This window comes from Acanthopagrus latus, chromosome 4 (genome assembly GCF_904848185.1).
Source record: "Acanthopagrus latus isolate v.2019 chromosome 4, fAcaLat1.1, whole genome shotgun sequence".
NCBI lineage: Eukaryota > Metazoa > Chordata > Actinopteri > Spariformes > Sparidae > Acanthopagrus > Acanthopagrus latus.
This window is the reverse complement of record NC_051042.1, coordinates 7,929,979-7,950,376: the sequence shown is the minus strand read 5'-3', so window position 1 is coordinate 7,950,376 and position 20,398 is coordinate 7,929,979. Positions and strand designations below refer to the sequence as shown.

Below are 20,398 nucleotides of genomic sequence, written 5' to 3'. Positions count from 1 at the left end.
TATAATGTTAACAGTCTCAGAGAGATCTCCCCCAATTTTAACTTGAATAGATCCATTATTAAGGAAATCCTTAATCCAATAAAATATCCTACCCTTAACACCTGCATCATGAAGCTTAATCAGTAACCCCTCCTTCCACATAGAATCATACGCCTTTTCAATATCTAAAAACACAGCAATTATCCCTTCTTTGTTAATAATGGCCTTTTAACATCTTGCTCTAACACTGCAATGGAGTCCATAGTATTTCATCCAACTCTAAACCCATTCTGATAATTCACAAAAAAACCTTTAGTTTCAAGGTGATAAACCAATCTATTTGTTACCAACCTTTCCATTACTTTGCATAAAACAGCTGTTAAGCTAAATGCCGATATGACGATGGACATGAGGGTTCTTTCCCTGGTTTCAGAACAAAAACCACAACAGCATGTTTCCCCACCTTAGGGAAAACAGCTGCCTCCCACACATAATTAAACAAAGCCAGAGCCTCCCCCAAAGCTACATCATCTAAATGTTTAAGCAATTTATAACTGATACTAGGAGTGATCTTAGCTCCTGCTTGAACTGCTTGCTTAAGCTCCTTCAGAGAGTAGAATACATTAAAAAAATCATTTTCTGAAGATACAAAATTTAACTTCCACCCTTCAATTCTCAAGATTTCTTCCCTCCTCAGCAAACCATAATCCCCCAAAGACTTGGAATTATGTACCTCTTGAAAAACTTTGACACACATATTTGCTTTTTCCATATTATTAAGTGCTTCACTTCTTCCATCACACAGGGCTGGCATTAGTGACCGCACCATTTTCCCTGACATTTTATGAATACTTGACCAGACCTGCCCAGCAGGGGTATACGGTCCCAGGGTCCCACAGAAATCCCTCCAACACTTTCTTTTAGTATCTTTTATTATTAGGGCCAGAGCAGGGAACCTGCGAGGACCCTATTGTTTTTGAAGTGATTCTTTATTAGGGCCCGAGCAGGGAACCTGCAAGGACCCTATTGTTTTTGAAGCGATTCTTTATTAGGGCCCGAGCAGGGAACCTGCAAGGACCCTATTGTTTTTGAAGCGATTCTTTATTTTTAGGGCCCGAGCAGGGAACCTGCAAGGATCCTATTGTATTTGAAGCGATTCTTTATTAGGGCCCGAGCAGGGAACCTGCGAGGACCCTATTGTATCTGAAGGAATTCTTTATTAGGGCCCGAGCAGGGAACCTGCGAGGTGGTATAGACTGGCCCCTGCAACTTACACACCAAAAATGACCAGCAGGTGGCGCTATTTTCCACTTGAAGAGTTTTTGGCCCATAACTCGCACATAATGTGTCACACATTGATAAACCTTATATCTCCATGTTCCCTGCATCCAGCTGAATTATTTGGTGTAGGCCACGCCCACTTTCGAGTTAACTTTCAGTTCGCAAAATTGCGACAAATGGAAAACTACTTTTTCGAACTCGTCCGAGGCGATTTCACCAATTTGCACGAAACTTGGCACACAGCATCTGTGAACCCTCCTGACAAAAATTTATTAAAAGAATTTTGATAGGCCAAACAATACTCAAGTTATTAAATTACAACTTCCTGCAGATTTCCTGCCAAACTGGAAGTGTTGGATATCTCCACAACGGTGTGTCCAAATGACATGAAACTTTTATACTTCTACATGACTAAATGAGCATGTGTCCAAAAGTCTAGGTGATGACCACAAGGTGGCGCTCTTTAAATTCAAATAGTTTATATCTCCACATCGGTTGGGCGGATTGACACCAATCTTGGTATACTTATTGCCACTGGCCTCTTGAGCATATCTCACAAAATGCTTATCAATCGACCTCTAGGTGGCGCTCTGGTGCCAGTTTAATTTTATATTTGGCCCTGTGCCCACACCATAACACTTGTGGAAATGAAATTCATAGGCTTGGTATAGACTAGCCCCTGCAACTTACACACCAAAAATGACCAGCAGGTGGAGCTATTTTTTATGTGAAAGCGATTTTGGCCCATAACTCACACATAATGTGTCCCACATTGTTAAACCTTATATCTACTTATTCCCTGCATTCAGCTGAATTATTTGTTGTAGCCCACGCCCACTTTCGAGCTAAGTTTCCGTTCGCAAAATTGCAACAAATGCAAAACCTACTTTTTCGAACTCCTCCTAGGCCATTTGACCAATTTGCATTAAATTTTGCGTGAAGCATCTATGGACCCCCCTGACAAAAAGTTGTCAAAAGAATTTTGATAGTCCTTAAAACGGCCGACATATAAAACAACAAATTCCTGCATATTGTGTTGAAAGCAGATAATCTTGCACATCTAAACAAAATACTGTCTTATTATCACGTAAATGTTCATAATTGTGTTCCATTGACTGATGAGGCTCTGTGTAAAATTTAGTACAAATCGGCCAATAGAGGGCGATCTGGTCGCAGTCTGATTAGTTTGAATGGAAAGTAAATGGGAAAATCTTAAAATCCTCTTCAAAACTCATCGACTTTCGACCTCTTCTTGTGCTTCATGCTTTGAGCTACAGATACCATTCCACCTTTTAAAGAGTCAGAAGACCTTGAACTGTTGGGCATGTATTCAGTTTTTAAAAATCTCTTACGGTTTCCAAACCATCACAGTTTTAGTTTTAAGGATTTTTAGGCCTTCTTCTGATTTTATAATGGGTGTGTATTGCGTGAGTTAGAGTGTGTGACATCATCGCTACAGTGTAGAGCAGCTGGAAGAACTGGAGAAGAAATTCTCTTCAGCTACTGGACAATGATACTTTCAGCCTCTTCCCGAAACTATTTCATTGCATTATGCCTCATGTGGACATTTTCGTCAGCCAGCTCCAGAAGCGGACCATCATCTCAGTCTTTGTCTGGGGAATTGTGCAGCAGTACACGCTCTTTTTTCTGTCTTCAGCGTGCATTACTTAACCCTCATGTTGTGTTCGTTTCATGTTAAACAATTTTGTGTTCCCGGTCAAAAATGACTGTTCCATTTAAACTCATCATAAAAACTGTAAAAATACATAATTATCACTATTTGTTGTGTTAGATCTTTTTTATCAACTTCAGTTCTTGTGAACATTACAAGTTTTGAACTTCTATTTGTTATTTATGGCCTGTATACCTCACTGATCTGACCGTATACATCTTGAATTCGAGTTCTAAAAAGCATAAATTCTGGATTATTTTGACTATAAAATATAATCAGATGAAACATAGTATATTGTTTATCACAGACTACTTTGGGTCAAATTTACCAAGGACATTTGTTTTGAAACCATTTCATTTTTTTATATAGTCACATAAAGTCACTAGTCGTGTTCCCGGTCAAAAGTGACCAGAATATTTTATTTGTGTACAGAGGAAATTATCCCAAAACAGTTTCACAATATTACAAGATCAATGTCTTCATACATTAAAGAACAACTAACAAGAACAATAACATTACAATATTCATCACTCTATCAGATGTTTTTCCCCTGCTTCCATCTTGGATTCACCTCCATCCACGGCACAAATGCATGGAATATATAGACACATCTAACATGTTGAAAAACACCACCATGGGCCAACGAGCTGTCTTCCTCTGACAAGAGTATGTGCCAGTCACCTGCAAAAGTACACAAAGTAGATAAAATCATGAATACATTCAAATGATACCTCATTTATCATATTGAAATGGAAATAACTAACTCAGTGTTGTTCATGAATGTAATGTGTACTCCACCAAAACCAAGTCTTACTTTTATAGTGCAGTTCAAACAATCTGATGATAGAAAGATGTACATGAAAAATAAAATTCAACATACCTTATCAAGGTTGTCAACTCTGCCTTTGTTCCTGTTGTAATCCAGGATGGCATTGGGTTTCTTGTCCTCCCTGGTGATCACAGCACCATGTGCAGAGTCGTCATCAGGAGCATATTTTTCCTTTTCTTTGGACAGTAGGACACAAGAGTGTCCTCACTGTCAGTTTCCTGGCGTCTCTCCTCCTCACCAGTGTGGTGATCACATATGTAATCAATATCCTCACTTATGGTATATCGACATGCCATGGTGCTGCCACACGATGAACTGTGAGCAAGGCCTCAAAAAAGCATTCATATAGGCTGCCAAAGCTGCGAGAAAAGTTCAATATTATTGAAACAATGCTGCAACTTTATGAGAACAGGTGATGTTCCCGCGGGAGAGAGACTCTGCTGGGCTAAGGTTCCCATGGTGGTTGCCTGGGACCCAAGGTGTGTGTGTGTGTGTGTGTGTGTGTGTGTGTGTGTTGGCATGTGTGTGTGTGTGTCCATATGACAAATGAGGATGTACCTGAGATCAGTTTTTTACACTAAATGTAGTCTCCCCCATTCTTTTCTAATGACTGGTCATTTTTGACCAGGAACACCAAGAGTGTACAATAGTGGAATAAAATACACAAAATTGTATGTAAATAAATACTATTTATTTTGTGTGTTGAAATCCTCTTTGTGGACTAAGTCATGGACTCTTAGGTCAGTCTGATCAAATTAAGTACATTTTTCAGAGATAACACTTTTAAATCAGTCAGATTTGACCGGAACACAACATGAGGGTTAATGCCAGCGGGAGCAGGCCACCAAATTATTCAGAAACGGCTTCTTCGAGGCGTTGCGTGTGGAAGCCCTGACGGCAGCATGCCCGAGGTGCGTGGACTGCGAGGGCCCGACCAACGCTGCTCGCAGCTTTAATTAGGGCCCGAGCAGGGAACCCCTGCGAGGACCCTATTGTTTTTGAAGCGATTCTTTATTAGGGCCCGAGCAGGGAACCTGCGAGGACCCTATTGTATCTGAAGGAATTCTTTATTTATTTTTTTTTTCTTCGGACGAAATGATCGCATTTTTCACTGCCTGAACATACCCCAAAACTCACCAAACTTGGAATATAAGTCACACCTGGCGAAAAATTTTATATTCTATTGTCATCCTGAATTTCCACCACTAGGTGGTGCTGTTATTAAGGAAAGCGCGTTTTGGCTAATAACTCCCATATACTTTGTCGCACATTCAAAAACCTTATATCCACGCGTTCAGTGAAGTGGGCTGAGTCTCATGGTATAGGCCACGCCCATTTCCGCCTACCGTTTTTTTTTCGCTACATCGCAAAATGTCGAAAACCTACTTTTTCGAACTCCTCCCAGGCGATTTCACCGATTTGCACGAAACGTGGCACACAGCATCTGTGGACCCTCCTGGCAAGAAGTTATTAAAAGAATTTTGATAGGCCAAACAATACTCACGTTATTAAATAACAACTTCCTGCAGATTTCCTGCCAAACAGGAAGTGTTGGATATCTCCACAACGGTGTGTCCAAATGACATGAATCTTGAGATTATACTTTGACATGAATTCCTGATGATGTTTCCAAAAGTTTAGGCGATGAACACAAGGTGGCGCTCTTTAAATTCTAATAGTTTATATCTCCACATCGGTTGGGCGGATTGACACCAAACTTGGTCTAGTCATTCCCACTGCCCTCTTGAGTATATCTGAGAAAGGACTTATTGGCCACTAGGTGGCGCCCTGATGCCAGTTTAATTTTATTTTTGGCCTTGTGACCACACCATAACACTTATGGGAATGAAATTCATAGGCGTGGTATAGACTAGCCCCTGCAACTTACACACCAAAACTGACCAGCAGGTGGCGCTGTTTTCCATTTGAAGGCGTTTTTGGCCCATAACTCACACATAATGTGTCATACATTGGTAAACCTTATATCTCCATGTTCCCTGCATTCAGCTGAATTATTTGTTGTAGGCCACGCCCACTTTTGCGCTAACTTTCAGTTCGCAAAATTGCGACAAATGCAAAACCTACTTTTTCGAACTCGTCCCAGGCAATTTAACCGATTTGCACGAAACTTGGCATAGAGCATCTGTGGACCCTCCTGACAAAAAGTTATTAAAAGAATTTTGATAGGCCAAACAATACTCAAGATATTAAATAACAACTTCCTGCAGATTTCCTCCCAAACAGGAAGTGTTAAATATCTCCACAATGGTGTGTCCAAATGACATGAGACCTAAGATAATACTTTGACATGAGTTCCTGAGGATGTTTGCAAAAGTGTAGGCGATGACCACAAGGTGGCGCTCTTTAAACTCAAATAGTTTATATCTCCACATCGGTTTGGCGGATTGACACCAAACTTGGTATACTTATTGCCACTGGCCTCTTGAGCATATCTCACAAAATGCTTATCAATCGGCCACTAGGTGGCGCTCTGGTGCCAGTTTAATTTTAGATTTGGCCCTCTGCCCACACCATAACACTTGTGGAAATGAAATTCATAGGCTTGGTATAGACTAGCCCCTGCAACTTACACACCAAAAATGACCAGCAGGTGGCGCTATTTTTTATGTGAAAGCGTTTTTGGCCCATAACTCACACATAATGTGTCACACATTGTTAAACCTTATATCTACTTATTCCCTGCATTCAGCTGAATTATTTGTTGTAGGCCACGCCCACTTTTGAGCTAACTTTTTGTTCGCAAAATTGGGACAAATGCAAAACCTACTTTTTCGAACTCCTCTTAGGCAATTTGACCAATTTGCACTAAATTTTGCGTGAAGCATCTATGGACCCTCCCGACAAAAAGTTATTAAAAGAATTTTGACAGTCCATAAAACAGCCAAAATATAAAACAACAAATTCCTGCAAATTGTCTAGAAAGCAGACAATCATGTACATCTTAACAAAATACTTTCTGATTATCATGTAAATGTTGAAAATTGTGTGCAATGGACTGATGAGGCTTTGTGTAAAATTTGGTGCAGATCGGCCAATAGGTGGCGATTTGGTCGCAGTCTAATTAGTTTGAATGGAAAGTAAATGGGAAAATCTTAAAATCCTCTTCAAAACTCATCGCCTTTCAACGTCTTGTTGTGCTTCTTGCTTTGAGCTACAGATACTATTCCACATTTTAAAGAGTCAGAAGACCTTGAACTATTGGGCATGTATTCAGTTTCTAACAATCTTTAACGGTTTTCAAATCATCACAGTTTTAGTTTCAAGGATTTTTTAGGCTATCTTGTGATTTTATAATGGGTGTGTATTGCGTGAGCTAGAGTGCCTGACATCATCGCTACAGTGTAGAGCAGCTGGAAGAACTGGAGAAAAATTTCTCTTCAGCTACTGGACGATGATACTTTCAGCTTCTTCCCGAAACTATTTCTTTGCATTATGCCTCATGTGGACATTTTCATCAGTCAGCTCCAGAAGCGGACCATCAACTCAGTCTTTGTCTGGGGAATCATGCAGCAGTACACACACTGTTTTTTTAATTCAACGTACATTACTTAATACCAGCGGGAGCAGGCCACCAAATTATTACAGCTTCTTCAAGGCGTTGCATGCGGAAGCCCTGACGGCAGCATGCCCCGAGGAGCGTGGACTGCGAGGGCCCGTCCAACGCTGCTCGCAGCTTTAATTTATTTATTCATTTATTCATTTATTTTTTTCTTCGGACGAAATGATTGCATTTTTCACTGCCTGGACATATCCCAAAACTCACCAAACTTGGAATATAAGTCACACCTGGCGAAAAATGTTATAATCTATTGTTGTCCTGAATTTCCACCACTAGGTGGCGCTGTGATTAAGTTCAAGAAGACCTTGAACTGTTGGGTATGTATTCAGTTTTCAAAAATCTTTTACGGTTTCCAAATCATCACAGTTTTGGTTTTAAGGATTTTTAGGCTTTCTTCTGATTTTGTAATGTAATTTTGTATTGCGTGAGCTAGAATGCGTGAATGAGTGTAGAGTAACTGGAAGAACTGGAGAAAAAATTCTCTTCAGCTACTGGACGATGATACTTCCAGCTTCTTCCTGAAACTATTCCATGCCTCATGTGGACATTTTCGTCAGCCAGCTCCAGAAGCAGACCATCATCTCAGTCTTTGTCTGGGGAATCATGCAGCAGTAAACACACTTTTTCTGACTTCAGCGTACATTACTTAATGCCAGCGGGAGCAGGCCACCAAATTATAAAGAAACAGCTTCTTCAAGGCGTTGCATGCGGAAGCCCTGACGGCAGCATGCCCCGAGGTGTGTGGACTGCGAGGGCCAGTCCAACGTTGCTCGCAGCTTTAATTTTCCTCCTCACACTCCACCTCTACCACTGACTCTACTGTCACACTGACAGCACCATAACTCTATGCATTACATTAACGCTCAGCTTGAACTTCCTATTCATTTGCGCATTTTCATTTGCACATCATTTCTTGTAACTGTTCACTGCCAGCTGGTCTGCTCCGTTTATCCTTTTACCCAAAAAACAGATTGTGTATATGTATATTGTATAGTTATATTTTCTACTTTTTAAAATAGTTTATATTGTTAATTTGTTATATTTTCTATTCTTTAAATAGTTTATATTGTTAATTTGTTATATTTTCACTTAATAGTTATTTGATGCATGCACCAACATCACCACAACAAATTCCTCGTATGTGTAAAATCGTACTCGGCAATAAAGCTTTTCTGAACTTCCACATCTGTGCTGTGAACACTGTGTTTGAGCACGAATGTGACATCATCCAGTGTTTTGAAACCATCAGGGGAGTTTGAGCCTGCCACTCTGTGGCAAGCTTGAGGGTTTTTGCAGCTACTGGACCATGATACTTTCAGCTTTTTCCTGAAACTATTATATTGCATTATGCCTCATGTGGACATTTACGTCAGCCAGCTCCAGAAGCGGACCATCAACTCAGTCTTTGTCTGGGGAATCGTGCAGCAGTGCATGCACTTTTTTCTGACTTAAGCGTGCATTACTTAATACCAGCGAGAGCAGACCACCAAATTATAAAGAAACAGCTTCTTCAAGGCGTTGCATGCGGAAGCCCTGACGGCAGCATGCCCCGAGGTGCGTGGACTGCGAGGGCCCGTCCAACGCTGCTCGCAGCTTTAATTTTCCTTGCCTTTGCCCTACAGCATTTGAAATTTATACTGTTTCTCTGAGTAGGGTTACTGCACAAATGCTTAAAAGCTTGTTTTCTCTCTTTCACTGCCTTAGCACAATCAGGATTCCACCACAGTACAATCACTTAAGCCATTGGGACCCCCCTCTTACATGGAATTGTCCTTAAAGCCACATCAAAAATCATTTTATTTAAGGAATCATTAAACTCATCAATAGAACCTTCACCATTGATTTCTCCTAAACTTGACTGGAACTACAAAATCAAGATGTGGTTTTAACCACGTCTCCTGAACACACAAAAAATCCGGCTTAACTCCAAAATCTCTGATTAATTTCTTAAATTCTTGTGTGTTAGCTATAAGACTTCTTGCATTCCACTGGAGGATGCAAAACATCATGAAAAGATTAAACATCATCCATGTTTAATCATCGAACAGGCCACCATCATCCATGTCTTCCCCTTCCTCATCTCCCCTCTCAGACTGGCTGCTTGGCTCCTGAACTGCTTGCTCCTGACTTACCCTCATATACTCATGCAGTGACTGAGGGGAGTAATCCTTTACCCTCAGAAATCTCACTGCAGCTTCAGACATAAACTTAATAACATCTGACCTTGATTTCTTTTTCCCGAGCACCATAGATCACATCAACCATAAACAGAAGGGCCTCCTTATTGATTACAATTTCTTGCCTAGAGAGAACCTGAAGAGGTTGCCGCCGGACCGCTTACAGGCATTCTTGCAAACGGGCTTAAGGCCTTTGTCCTTTCCCCTTTCTGCAATGCTTCTGCATAAGAGATTTTATACTAGTCTCTGACCTCCTGAACTTGTCTCGCTTTTAGGAAGTGTCCACACTCTTTATGTGAAGCCAAATGGTTTCCTCCACAATTGCAACATTTAGAAGCCAGTTGCTCACATTTCAGGATGTCATGACCTTCCCCACATTTAGCACAACGTCTGTTCCCCCTACAGGAAGCCACCATATGGCTAAATCTCTGGCATTTGAAACACCCCAAAGGAGATCTTTGATAGGGCCTGACTTGGAAAGACAAACATCCTATAAGACACAAGCTGGAAGAAGACTTCCATCAAAAGTTATCAACACAGGGGTATTTTTGATTCTACCTTCCTTGGCCTTAAACCGATTCACATCTGTTGCTTTTCCCCCCCTTATATTTTCCTTAATTTCTACCTCTGATATGTCAGCACACACTCCATAAATGACTCCTTTTAACTCATTTTTCTTTTAAGGAATGATCACCTCCACTTTTTTTCCCTAATATTTTCCCAACTTTCATTGCTCTCCATATTTGATCAGTACTTCTGCACAACAAAAATGGTACCAAAGCCCTAAGCTCACAGAGATTAGAGATCAGAACATCTCAACTGACTGAACTCCTTGTTGCCCGTCGAAGTGTCAACAAGACCCAGGTGGACAACTCCCACTGCAGGTCTAAATCCACTTGTTTCTTAAGGTATGTCGTGGGTTTGAGCTCTGCAGTGATGAGCTCTGGTGCGCACGTGGCTACAGTGTGCAGTGATTGGCTCTGGTGCGCACTTGACTGTGGTGGCTCTGGTGGACAATGCTCACAGAATTTGTAAAGCATTTATGTAATAAATTATTAATGGTATTATTGCAGTCCAAACAAATGCAACTTGGCACACCTTTGAACAACACGGCAGCCATGTTGAAACTCTCAAGTCAGTCTGATCCTGATCCGCAGAGATATTTTAGGAACACAGACAGACAGAGATTCCTTGCTTTTACAGCGAGATGGAGTCAGTTGTCGATATTTAAAGTTAAATGAAATTAAACAAGTTAACAGATTGTCAAGATTCACGGTGTTTAATGTCATATACACAATGGAAACATACTTTGCATACGGCAGTGAAATTCTTAATTTACTACTGGAAAGCACCCTGCAAGTCCTGCTAGATGGTAGCAGTGTGAAGAGTGTGTGCTGGGGGTGTGTAGTGTCCTTGGTGATTTTGTGTGCCCACTTTGTGTTGTAAATGTCCTGAAGTGATAGGAGGGCTGCTCCACAAATGTAGTGTTGTGCAGTTTTAATCACAAGAGCCTTCCTTTCCTGTACCGTGCAGTTCCCAAAACACACTGTGATGATGTTGGTCGGGATGCTCTCCACTGTACATCTGTAGAAGTTCCTAAAGAGTTTGGCGAGCAGTCCAAATTTCCTCACCTTTATTTATAAATACAGCCGCTACTGAGATTTCCTGGCAATGTGCTGTGTGTTGTGAGATCAGCGGGAGCAGGCCACCAAATTCTAAAAGAAAAACTCCCTGAACGGAAGGTGTTTCGTGAACAAGCCCCGACGCGCGTGCGCTGTGAGGGCCCGTTCATCGCTGCTTGCAGCTTTAATTTGAAAATATGTTTAAATGTGACTTCATCAAGGGACACTTAAACACTCTACCAAAGAGTAGAGGATTAATTGTACGGACAGGGGTTTGTTCAGATGAACACTGATGCATTTCACTGGTAAAAGACATTACCTTCAGATTTTATCATCTATGTTATCAGTCAGATTGATCAGATGTATCCCACACAAAAGGTCCAACATCGCTAACATCATCAGATGATCAGATGAGCTGAAAACAAGCTGACATCCATCACAGTTCAGAGACCGACTTCTTGTTTGACTCACTGTACTTGCCGTAGTTATGCTCAGGCGATTTTACTTTGCAAAGAGGGAATATTACCACTGAAAAAAATTGTGCTCACAACCAGGGCCAGTATTCACAAAGAATCTTAAGACTAAAAGTAGCTCCTAACAGACGAATTTAGGAGCAACTCCTAAAAATAACGGGCGTTTCAGTCATAACTTTAGGACTCCTAATTTTTTAAAATAAGAGTCATTCACAAAACATTTTAGGCTTAAAAGTAGCACCAAAGTCTGGGAGACCTTAGAAGTTGTCCAGAGGACTCCTAACTCGCTAAGACGTAGTCACAGCCATATGTTTTGGAGACATTAAATCACAGGGAATTATTAAAATGATGTCGGATGGACCGTGAAGGGATTGAAGTTGTGGTTGAGTTGGTGAGGGATGCAATAACGTCCCCAACCAACCGAAACAATCCAATAATGCTGGAGTTAAAATGTTTGGCAACACTCCGGTATTTGGCTACAGTCAAAATGCAGCTCCTCGCACAGGACTAGTATTACCTGTGGACCTCAAGTGATTTAGAAATTACCTCACCACGTCTGTGTTTCATGCAGCACATTCACACGGGAAGTCTGTGTTTTAACTTGAATTACTGACATTATGCCCCAGGTTGATCGCACCGGAGCCCTTGCTGGAACAGCACAATGGTTAGATATGGATATTTTTAATATAATAACTTGTGAGCCTGTTGAAAGATGGAAAAGTGTTCCTTACTGCATGCTGCCATGCATGTAATCCACTTAATCATCTTTCGAGATTTCGCTCTTCTGATGAGCCTCCTGAATTTGCACCCAATATGCTGTCAAAACTTTCATTTATAATTCCCAACGCAGCCTCCATAATTCTCAACCGCGAAAAAGGCAGAAAAAAGGTGTGGAAAACACAAAAAACCTTAAGAAAAAAAAAAAAAACGACCCCAAATCACAGAGATGCCGATTCGCACGGGACTAACATTATCAAATGACCTCTGTGTTTGGTGAAATATGGTAGGTGATTTACGGTGGAATTTTTACTTTACAAAGTACGTTCATGGCAGATTCGCACAGGATTAAGATCACAGACGACCTCCACAATTACAATTATTACAAATTACTGGAGGTCCCCAGGTTATACTAGTCCCATTTGTCATCGGAAAAAAGTTGTATTCCATCAATACACATATTGTCTTTGACACATGTTACAATATACTGGACACTGTTGCGAAATGGCCCAGATCAACATACAATTCCCAAATTCTAATGGAGAGTGGTTTGATGCAGCTTTTCGAATAAATGATGCTTTTTATTGGCAATTCATGTTTTTCATCGCAATGTTCTAATTTTCATTCGGGTTGGTGGTGGGGCACTTTATTCTCCTCATAAGTACATTTCTTTATCCAATATCTTTTCACAGGCTTTGTCATGGGCTTGTAGGCAACTTCCTTATTTTCACTTCATGCATTATGTAGCCTAAATGACTTTTCAATGGGCTGCCCTGTCACTCAACAACCAATCACCGTTGTCACTGCTTCTAAGTGTGTCCTTATAAAATGACGTCATCCATAACAACAGAGAGTTACTTCTAGTTTAGGAGTTCACTGTTTTCATAATTAAAAGTAGGTCTCAGTGGCTTTGTGAATTACTTTTAAGAAAGGACTCCTACATAAAATCTTTTAGTCCGATTAAGGAGTATTCCCAACACTTAGATAAAAGTCTTTGTGAATACGGGCCCAGTTTAAGATTCTTTTGAAAAAAAATGTCACCTGTTTGATTGACTCGCTGCTCATGTTTTTTTATCCTGTAGGACCTATTGGACACCAGAAATTAACCAAACTGTCATAACTGATTTTATCAAAACTAGTGGGTCAATTCCACAAACTACTAAAACTCATTATTACACAAACGAACGAAATGAATGAAAAAACATACTCCTAAGCCTCTAGTATGAATGAGTTTCACAGTAACTTTAATATTTTGGATACAGTGATTTCGAGTCTTGGCAAGAGACTGAGTCGTCATTACCGGTCAAGAAAAGGAAAAGAGGACAGCAGCAAAGAGGGAGAAGCGAAACAGTGTCAGTTTGGCGAACTGTATTTCTCTGCTGAAAAACACTATGAACGGTAACAAATAAACTGTAAAAAGGTGCACTGTGTGAAGTTTTTTTTTTGTGTTGGCAAGTAGCCGTGTCATTAGCGGGATAATGTATAGAATCGCAGTCATTACCGGAAAAATAAGTCCCGACAGGACAAACCAGACTGTCCTAAAGGTACTTACATAATACCCATAGTTTTCATCTGTGTGTGTGTGTGCATGTTACAGATCTATCGCCGTTGCTGGCTGGTGTTCAAAAAGTCCTCTAGTAAAGGTCCTCGTCGTCTGGAGAAATACCCTGATGAGAAGTCCGCCTACATCAGAGCCTGTCCTAAGGTACAGGACAGAACGGATACACACATACATACACACACACACACACACACACACACACACACACACACACACACCCTGACAGGGATTAAAAACAGTCAGCCTCCTTGATTATCCTTCATTCTTCCCCATCATCAATACAACACTGAACCAGTGGAAGTTTAAGAATGACTTTTCTGTATTTTTTAAATGGACTGCAGCAAAGTGGGGCAAGCTCTGGGTCAAGTCCCTAACTGACTGACAGATAAAATGAGTTCTAACGTTAGTGACGCACTACAGCTCCGGTGTCTGTGAGTGTAGTTGCATCATTAAAACTATGTTATGATCACAGACCATACTTCTATTGGCAGCTATGACGACCTTTAGCTTCATTATAGCTTCGTTATGCTCCTACCGAGTGGTGCCACACATTATTTTGTTTTATGACCTTTAATGACGATAAAAATGTTTTTTCATATCAAATTAACAACCTTTCATTCATTTTTGAAATGTTCTGCTGGTGCATGAATTATAAAGTAATGCAAGAGAAAAAGATAGCCTAAATAATGTAATGTAACAGCATATTGTATTGACTGTTAATGTGCAGCTGATAGACTAAAAGGCACCATGTCTGTTTTGAAAATGAAAGTACTACAGTACGTTTTCTGAAGGATGCACTGTGAACAGTGATGTCTGCTCCCAATAAATAGAAATATCACTGGCATATGGCATGTGGCAATGGGAAGTAGTTGCAAGAAATGACCAGCAAGTGTCGCACTATGTGAACCTTTTCATCAGTATTTTTTTTTTCTCTCAAAGAATACATTAAATTAAAACTACATGCAGTGATAAAGGGCCCTCGCAGACCCACATGATCGGCGTCCCACGATCACGCGCACAAGCTCTTAACCCTTGTGCCGTCCTCAAACTTTAGACCTACTCAAAATAATCAATCATTCAATCATTTTCAGGATTTTATCATTTTCCAAATGAGGACATCATGATAGTCTGAAAAAGGCTATATTTTCATATTTTGGGGTTATTCTCAGGAGAAATGTGTCTGTTATTCCTTTTCAGTAAACCAGAGAGTAGGATCATCCACTCAGTATCTGTTTAAATCACTGTTTCAGCTTGACCACTAACTTCCATTTTAGCTAGCATCACAATTCTCATTGGCACATTGCACTGAGGTCTCATAACTTCATAAATCAAACAATAATTGGCACTAAACCATTTTTACCTTCAACCTGTTGCCTAGGTGACAGAGATTAACAACGTCAAGAATGTCACACGGTTGCCTCGAGATACCAAAAGACAGGCAGTGGCCATTGTCTTTACAGACGACACCTCCCGCACCTTCACCTGTGAATCAGGTAATGTATGGATATACATCCTGGTTTGAACCTGCACAGTAATGCTGCATTCTCATCCAAATCAGAGGTCTGAATTTTCTGGTTGAAATTTCCAAACTGCGACCTCCAACATTTTAGGTACACGACACCAAAAATGAACAGAAATCTTGGCTGACAGTAACAAAATGATGTCTCTCCGGCATATGTACACTTGAGTGAATCCTCAGCAGTGCAGCCTCTGTGCATGTCTAAATGAAAAAGAGGAGGTAAATAACACACAAGGTGACAGACATTATTATACATTTTATTTTATGATAATCTTATACTTGAAATAGTATCTAAACATTCCATCAACTAGCCTAAAACAAATATTGTCATCTACAAATATATACCCTACCTACCTATATCCGTCCCCATGGGTGCTGCCACTGATATGTGACATTAGACAACTGCCCTCTCACAAGGTCGGGGTAGATAGAAGTGCCTCAAGTATGAAAGTAGGAATAGTGACTCTGAGTGGCGTTCCATTGTAATTTTTTGCTTGGCTAGCTTGGCTGGATATAAATAGCATGTTTATGTATTGCATATTGTTTGTTTAATTGGTCTATAAATAATACATTGTTTTGATTTTAAAGGAAGTAACAACTTTTTCTTGACAAATAAGTTTGTCCTTCTACTAAGCACTTTAGTGCATCGCCTCTTGGTATAGTAGGGTTGCCAGATATAGTTGGTTAGCACAGTTTTTTTTTTTTTTTTTTCCAACTTCATGTTTATTGAGCCGTTGAATCACGTGCATTTCACACATTTCACAAGTCTATTTTACAGCTTTTTTTGGTGGTTATAAATCCACTCATCTCTAATCATACTTGTCTCCTCACATTCAGTTGCATGCTTCTTACATATATACGGACATGCCGCATTTTAAAAGAGATACCTGTCTTTTCAAACAGATTCCCAGCATCATTGAAACAGACAATAACAAACAAAACAAAAAAACAATGAACAATGAACAATGCACAATGTTTTCTTTGTTTTTTTAAAAGTTTTTTTGGCTTTTTATTGACAGAACAGCTTGGAGAAATGACAGAAAACAGGTTGAGAGAGGGGGAGTGACAAGCAGCAAAGAGCCCCAGGCCAGGACTCGAACATGAGGCCGCTGCAGCGAGGACAAAGCCTCTGTACATGGGACACCCGCCCTACTAACTGAGCACCCCAAGCAGTATTTAACTGTATCATTAACCTTGACAGCCACAGTTGTCCCATGACACACACTGTGACACTAAGAAAGAAAAAATACATGGGATGTAGGAAGAACCCAGTATTCTCAGCCCTGTTCCACCCCTTCCACTTCCAAGGTGACCATCGATTTGTTAACTCTGCATTCTTCTCAGCATGAAAGTTATTTCACATTTAAACAATTTCCCCCTAGGGATTAATAAAGTATTCCGATTCTGATTCATTGTGTAAATTCCCCTGACCACTGATCTCCAGGTATCCTTGGTTGGAGGGTCTCCGTTAAAGCCAACGCAATGTTATTGCTGTTTTAGCTGCTGTCAGCAGTATGTGCAGCAAATATTTCTTTTTCCTGTTCTTCACTGCCTCTGGGAAAACTCCAAGGATAGCTAGCAGAGGGTCCCTGGGTAGGCACTGGCCAACTATCCTATCAAGCTGGTCAAAAATCCCCCTCCAAAACTTATCTAAGCGAGGGCATGCCCAAAATACATGTGTATGGTTCGCAACTTCTTCTCCACACTTTGTCCAACATGCACTTGTTTGATTAGAGACCATTTTGGAATTTTTCTAAAGAATCTGTTAATTATTTCCATTGTAACTCTCAAATATTTACGTGAGTGACTTAGTGATTGTGTTTATACAGACATTCAGCCATGTCTCGTCACTTATTTCTAATTCAAGTTCCCCCCTCCCATTTCTGTTTGACATAAAGTAATGTTTTCCTGCCTCATGCTAGATAAAGCTTTATGTAGAATGAATATAGGTCTCTTTGTGCATTCATAGTTTTGAATGCTTACCAAATATTGTTCAATTGGCGAGTCACTTTTTTAGGTTAGTCCAATTTGTATGTAAAAGCAAAAAACTTCTTAGTTGAAGGTATCTGAAAAAAATCTGATCTCTGTAAATAAATTCATCAACCAACTGTTCAAATGTTTTAATTTCTTGATTCCTCAATATCTGGTGGACAATTAAGATTTAGGTTTCACCATCTTCAACTCATATCCTGTGTCCAACCTCAAGGATACTAAACTATTTAGGTGAGCAATGCTTGACAGCACCTGAAAAAGAAACAGCAGTCTGGGCAACACGTTCATCCTCATGGACTCTATCCTCTAAGGGGTAAGACAACCCATCTTTTTATGTTCGCTGTTATCCTATTAAAACATCTATCATAGTTTGCTTTGTACAGTTTGTCTAGGTTTTGTGGAATAATGGTACCAAGTTATGTTATTCCCTTCGTGGACCACTTAAATTGAAATAATGCTCTCATCTGATGTGTAATAAGTGTGTTCAGAGCCAAAGTTTCTGTTTTATTAACATTAACTTTATATCCAGAAAAGCTGGGCTAGACTTACCATTAATCTTGGGAGAAAATTTAAAGGATCGTACTGGGGTTATGCAATGAAACGAGGTTTCTCTAACCATATCAACTGAGGACGAGTAGTAACACTACTGTTCATGCCTTAAGTGGCTTGCAGCTGCCAGATGATGGTGTAGGTGGTACAGCACCTTTGTCCATATCACAGTCTCATAAAAATAAATGCATACAAAATTAAAGAATGAATAATGAAACAATAAATAAATAAAAACAATGCAGGTATCTGTCAGGCATAGTGTCTTTATAGTAGATTATATGACACAACTTATGGCCTGATTTACTAAAGGTTTGTGTGTGTAAAAGTGTGTGCAAGCTTGATTGTGCGTGCACATAGGCATAGGCGCAATGAAAGGCGACGGAGAGAACGAGTCTTTTCTGCTCACGTCAACATTTTTGGAATGACTGAACAAAACATAATAGAGACATATCTCCTTTCCAGCGATGCCATTTTGGGGCTTCTGGAGGAGCTAAGGGCTGATTTGGAGCCAGTCACAAGGAGTAGTCATGCAATCTCCTGTATGGCAAAACTCCTGTCAACTTTGCATTTCCTTGCATATGGATCATTCCAGCGCACTGTGGCTACCAGTGCTGGCATCTCCCAGAGCAGTTTTTCCAGTGTGCTGTCTCACGTATTAAATGCCATGTCACGCAGAATGCAACTTGTGTGCGATTCCAAAAGGAGTCATTACCAACATTGTGGCGAAATATCCAGGATTGGTGCACGACTCATTCATTTTAGGAACAGTGTTCTTTTTCAAAAGATGAGAGATGGCGAATATGGAGATGGCTGGCTTTTGGGTAAGTTAAATAGCTACATAATTTTTTGCTTTCTAAAAATCATTTCTCACATTAATGAGAAATATGTGATAGCAGTTTATGTTCTATTTTTAAGGTGACAGTGCATACCCCCTACACCCCTTCCTCATGACGCCTGTACTCAGCCCGATCACTCCAGGCAAACACCGCTACAACGTGGTCCATATTCGAACAAGAAACATTGTGGAGTGCACCTTTGGCATGCTAAAGAGTAGGTTCGGTTGTTTGGGCCGCACTGGAGGAGCCCTTCTCTACAGCCCAGAAAAGGTGGCCCAGATCACAGTGGTCTGTTGCATTCTGCATACTATTGCAAAACGCCACGGACTAGAGCATGATGTCTTGGACGTGGAGGAGAATCCACACCGGACACATGTGGGACAACTCAATGCTGCGCGACTGCAGACACGGGCCAATCTGATTCAAATCCATTTTTGATAAACCATTTGAGAGGTGTGCATTTGTTTATTTTTGACAAAATTAAACAAGGAGAAAAACACATTGATTAAACATAACAGCTGCACGCTTTCGGGGTTCTGCAAAGGTGCCTATTGCTCTTGGCTGACTTGAGGAGTACAGCAGGGATTGATGAACTTCTGATGATTCTCCTTTCAAAAACCCAAAAAAAATTATGATCGTTATGTTATTTGTAAAGATCACCTCATAAGAATAACACTAAAAAGTGCTGCTTCATTATGTCAAGTGTTTGCACAAAGTAAATGTATTTACAACTAAAATTTATAACTAAAAACATAAATGACTAAAACCATATTTTACATGTACAACAACTTTTGTTTCATCATACTGAAAAACATCTTGTGATGCTGTAAAATAAAACGCACACACTTCTGCATCACTGTTGGAAAATATCCTCTGAGAAATGCAGAAGCAAAAATACTTTTGTAGCTTAAATTGTGAAATTACGCGTTTTCAGTGAATTTTCAACTAAACGTTAGCACAGGAAGCACATTCTTTTTTTTTTTTTTGGCACATATCTGAATAAATTAAATGTATCCAATAAAAGAAATGCATGTTTGTGCTATTACGGGCACACCTTGCTCGGCAGTTTCTGGCTCAAGGGTGTCAAAGCCTTGAATTCCTACAGTCTGTTCAGAAAGACAGCAGCACTTGCTGTTCAATTTAAGACAGGGGGATGTCCTCTGCCGGTCCACCACCTGTTTTATTTGCTGAGGTTTTATTATAAGCCATTTTTTCATTTGCTCTTCTTCTTACATCTTGCCATCCCCTCTTAATTTCATCGGCCACTCTTCTTGTTTTGCTGACAGCATTGACTTTGTCACAGATATCCTCCCATATCGCATTTCTCCTGGATATATTAATGTTTCCTTGTTGTAACTCATGAATATGTTTGTTGGCTTCTAATTTCATCTTTGCGCCCACTCTCTTCCACATTCTCCAAAACTAGTAACACACCCAAAACCTCATTTAAATAAGGCGGTTTCCAACACATTTGCACCTGTTATTCATTGCGCAAGCAATCGTAGTTGATCACCCACAACATGAAAACCAACAGCGCGTGCAATCTTTTCGCACGCAAGCAATTTAGCACCCCTTATCTGGGATCTTAGTTAATCAGGCCCTTAAAGTCTA

At 40.2% G+C, this 20,398-nt stretch overlaps 1 protein-coding gene across 1 annotated transcript in view; it reads left to right on the top strand.

Annotated features, from left to right (window-relative positions):
* The window catches only part of dok4 (docking protein 4), a 117,191-nt gene that overhangs the window by 66,170 nt on the left and 30,623 nt on the right, over nt 1-20,398 (top strand). Inside the window, exons 5-6 of the mRNA XM_037096724.1 lie at nt 13,928-14,035; nt 15,270-15,384. Of these exons, the coding sequence (XP_036952619.1) occupies nt 13,928-14,035; nt 15,270-15,384 (223 nt within the window). The remainder of the gene's footprint in view (nt 1-13,927; nt 14,036-15,269; nt 15,385-20,398) is intronic.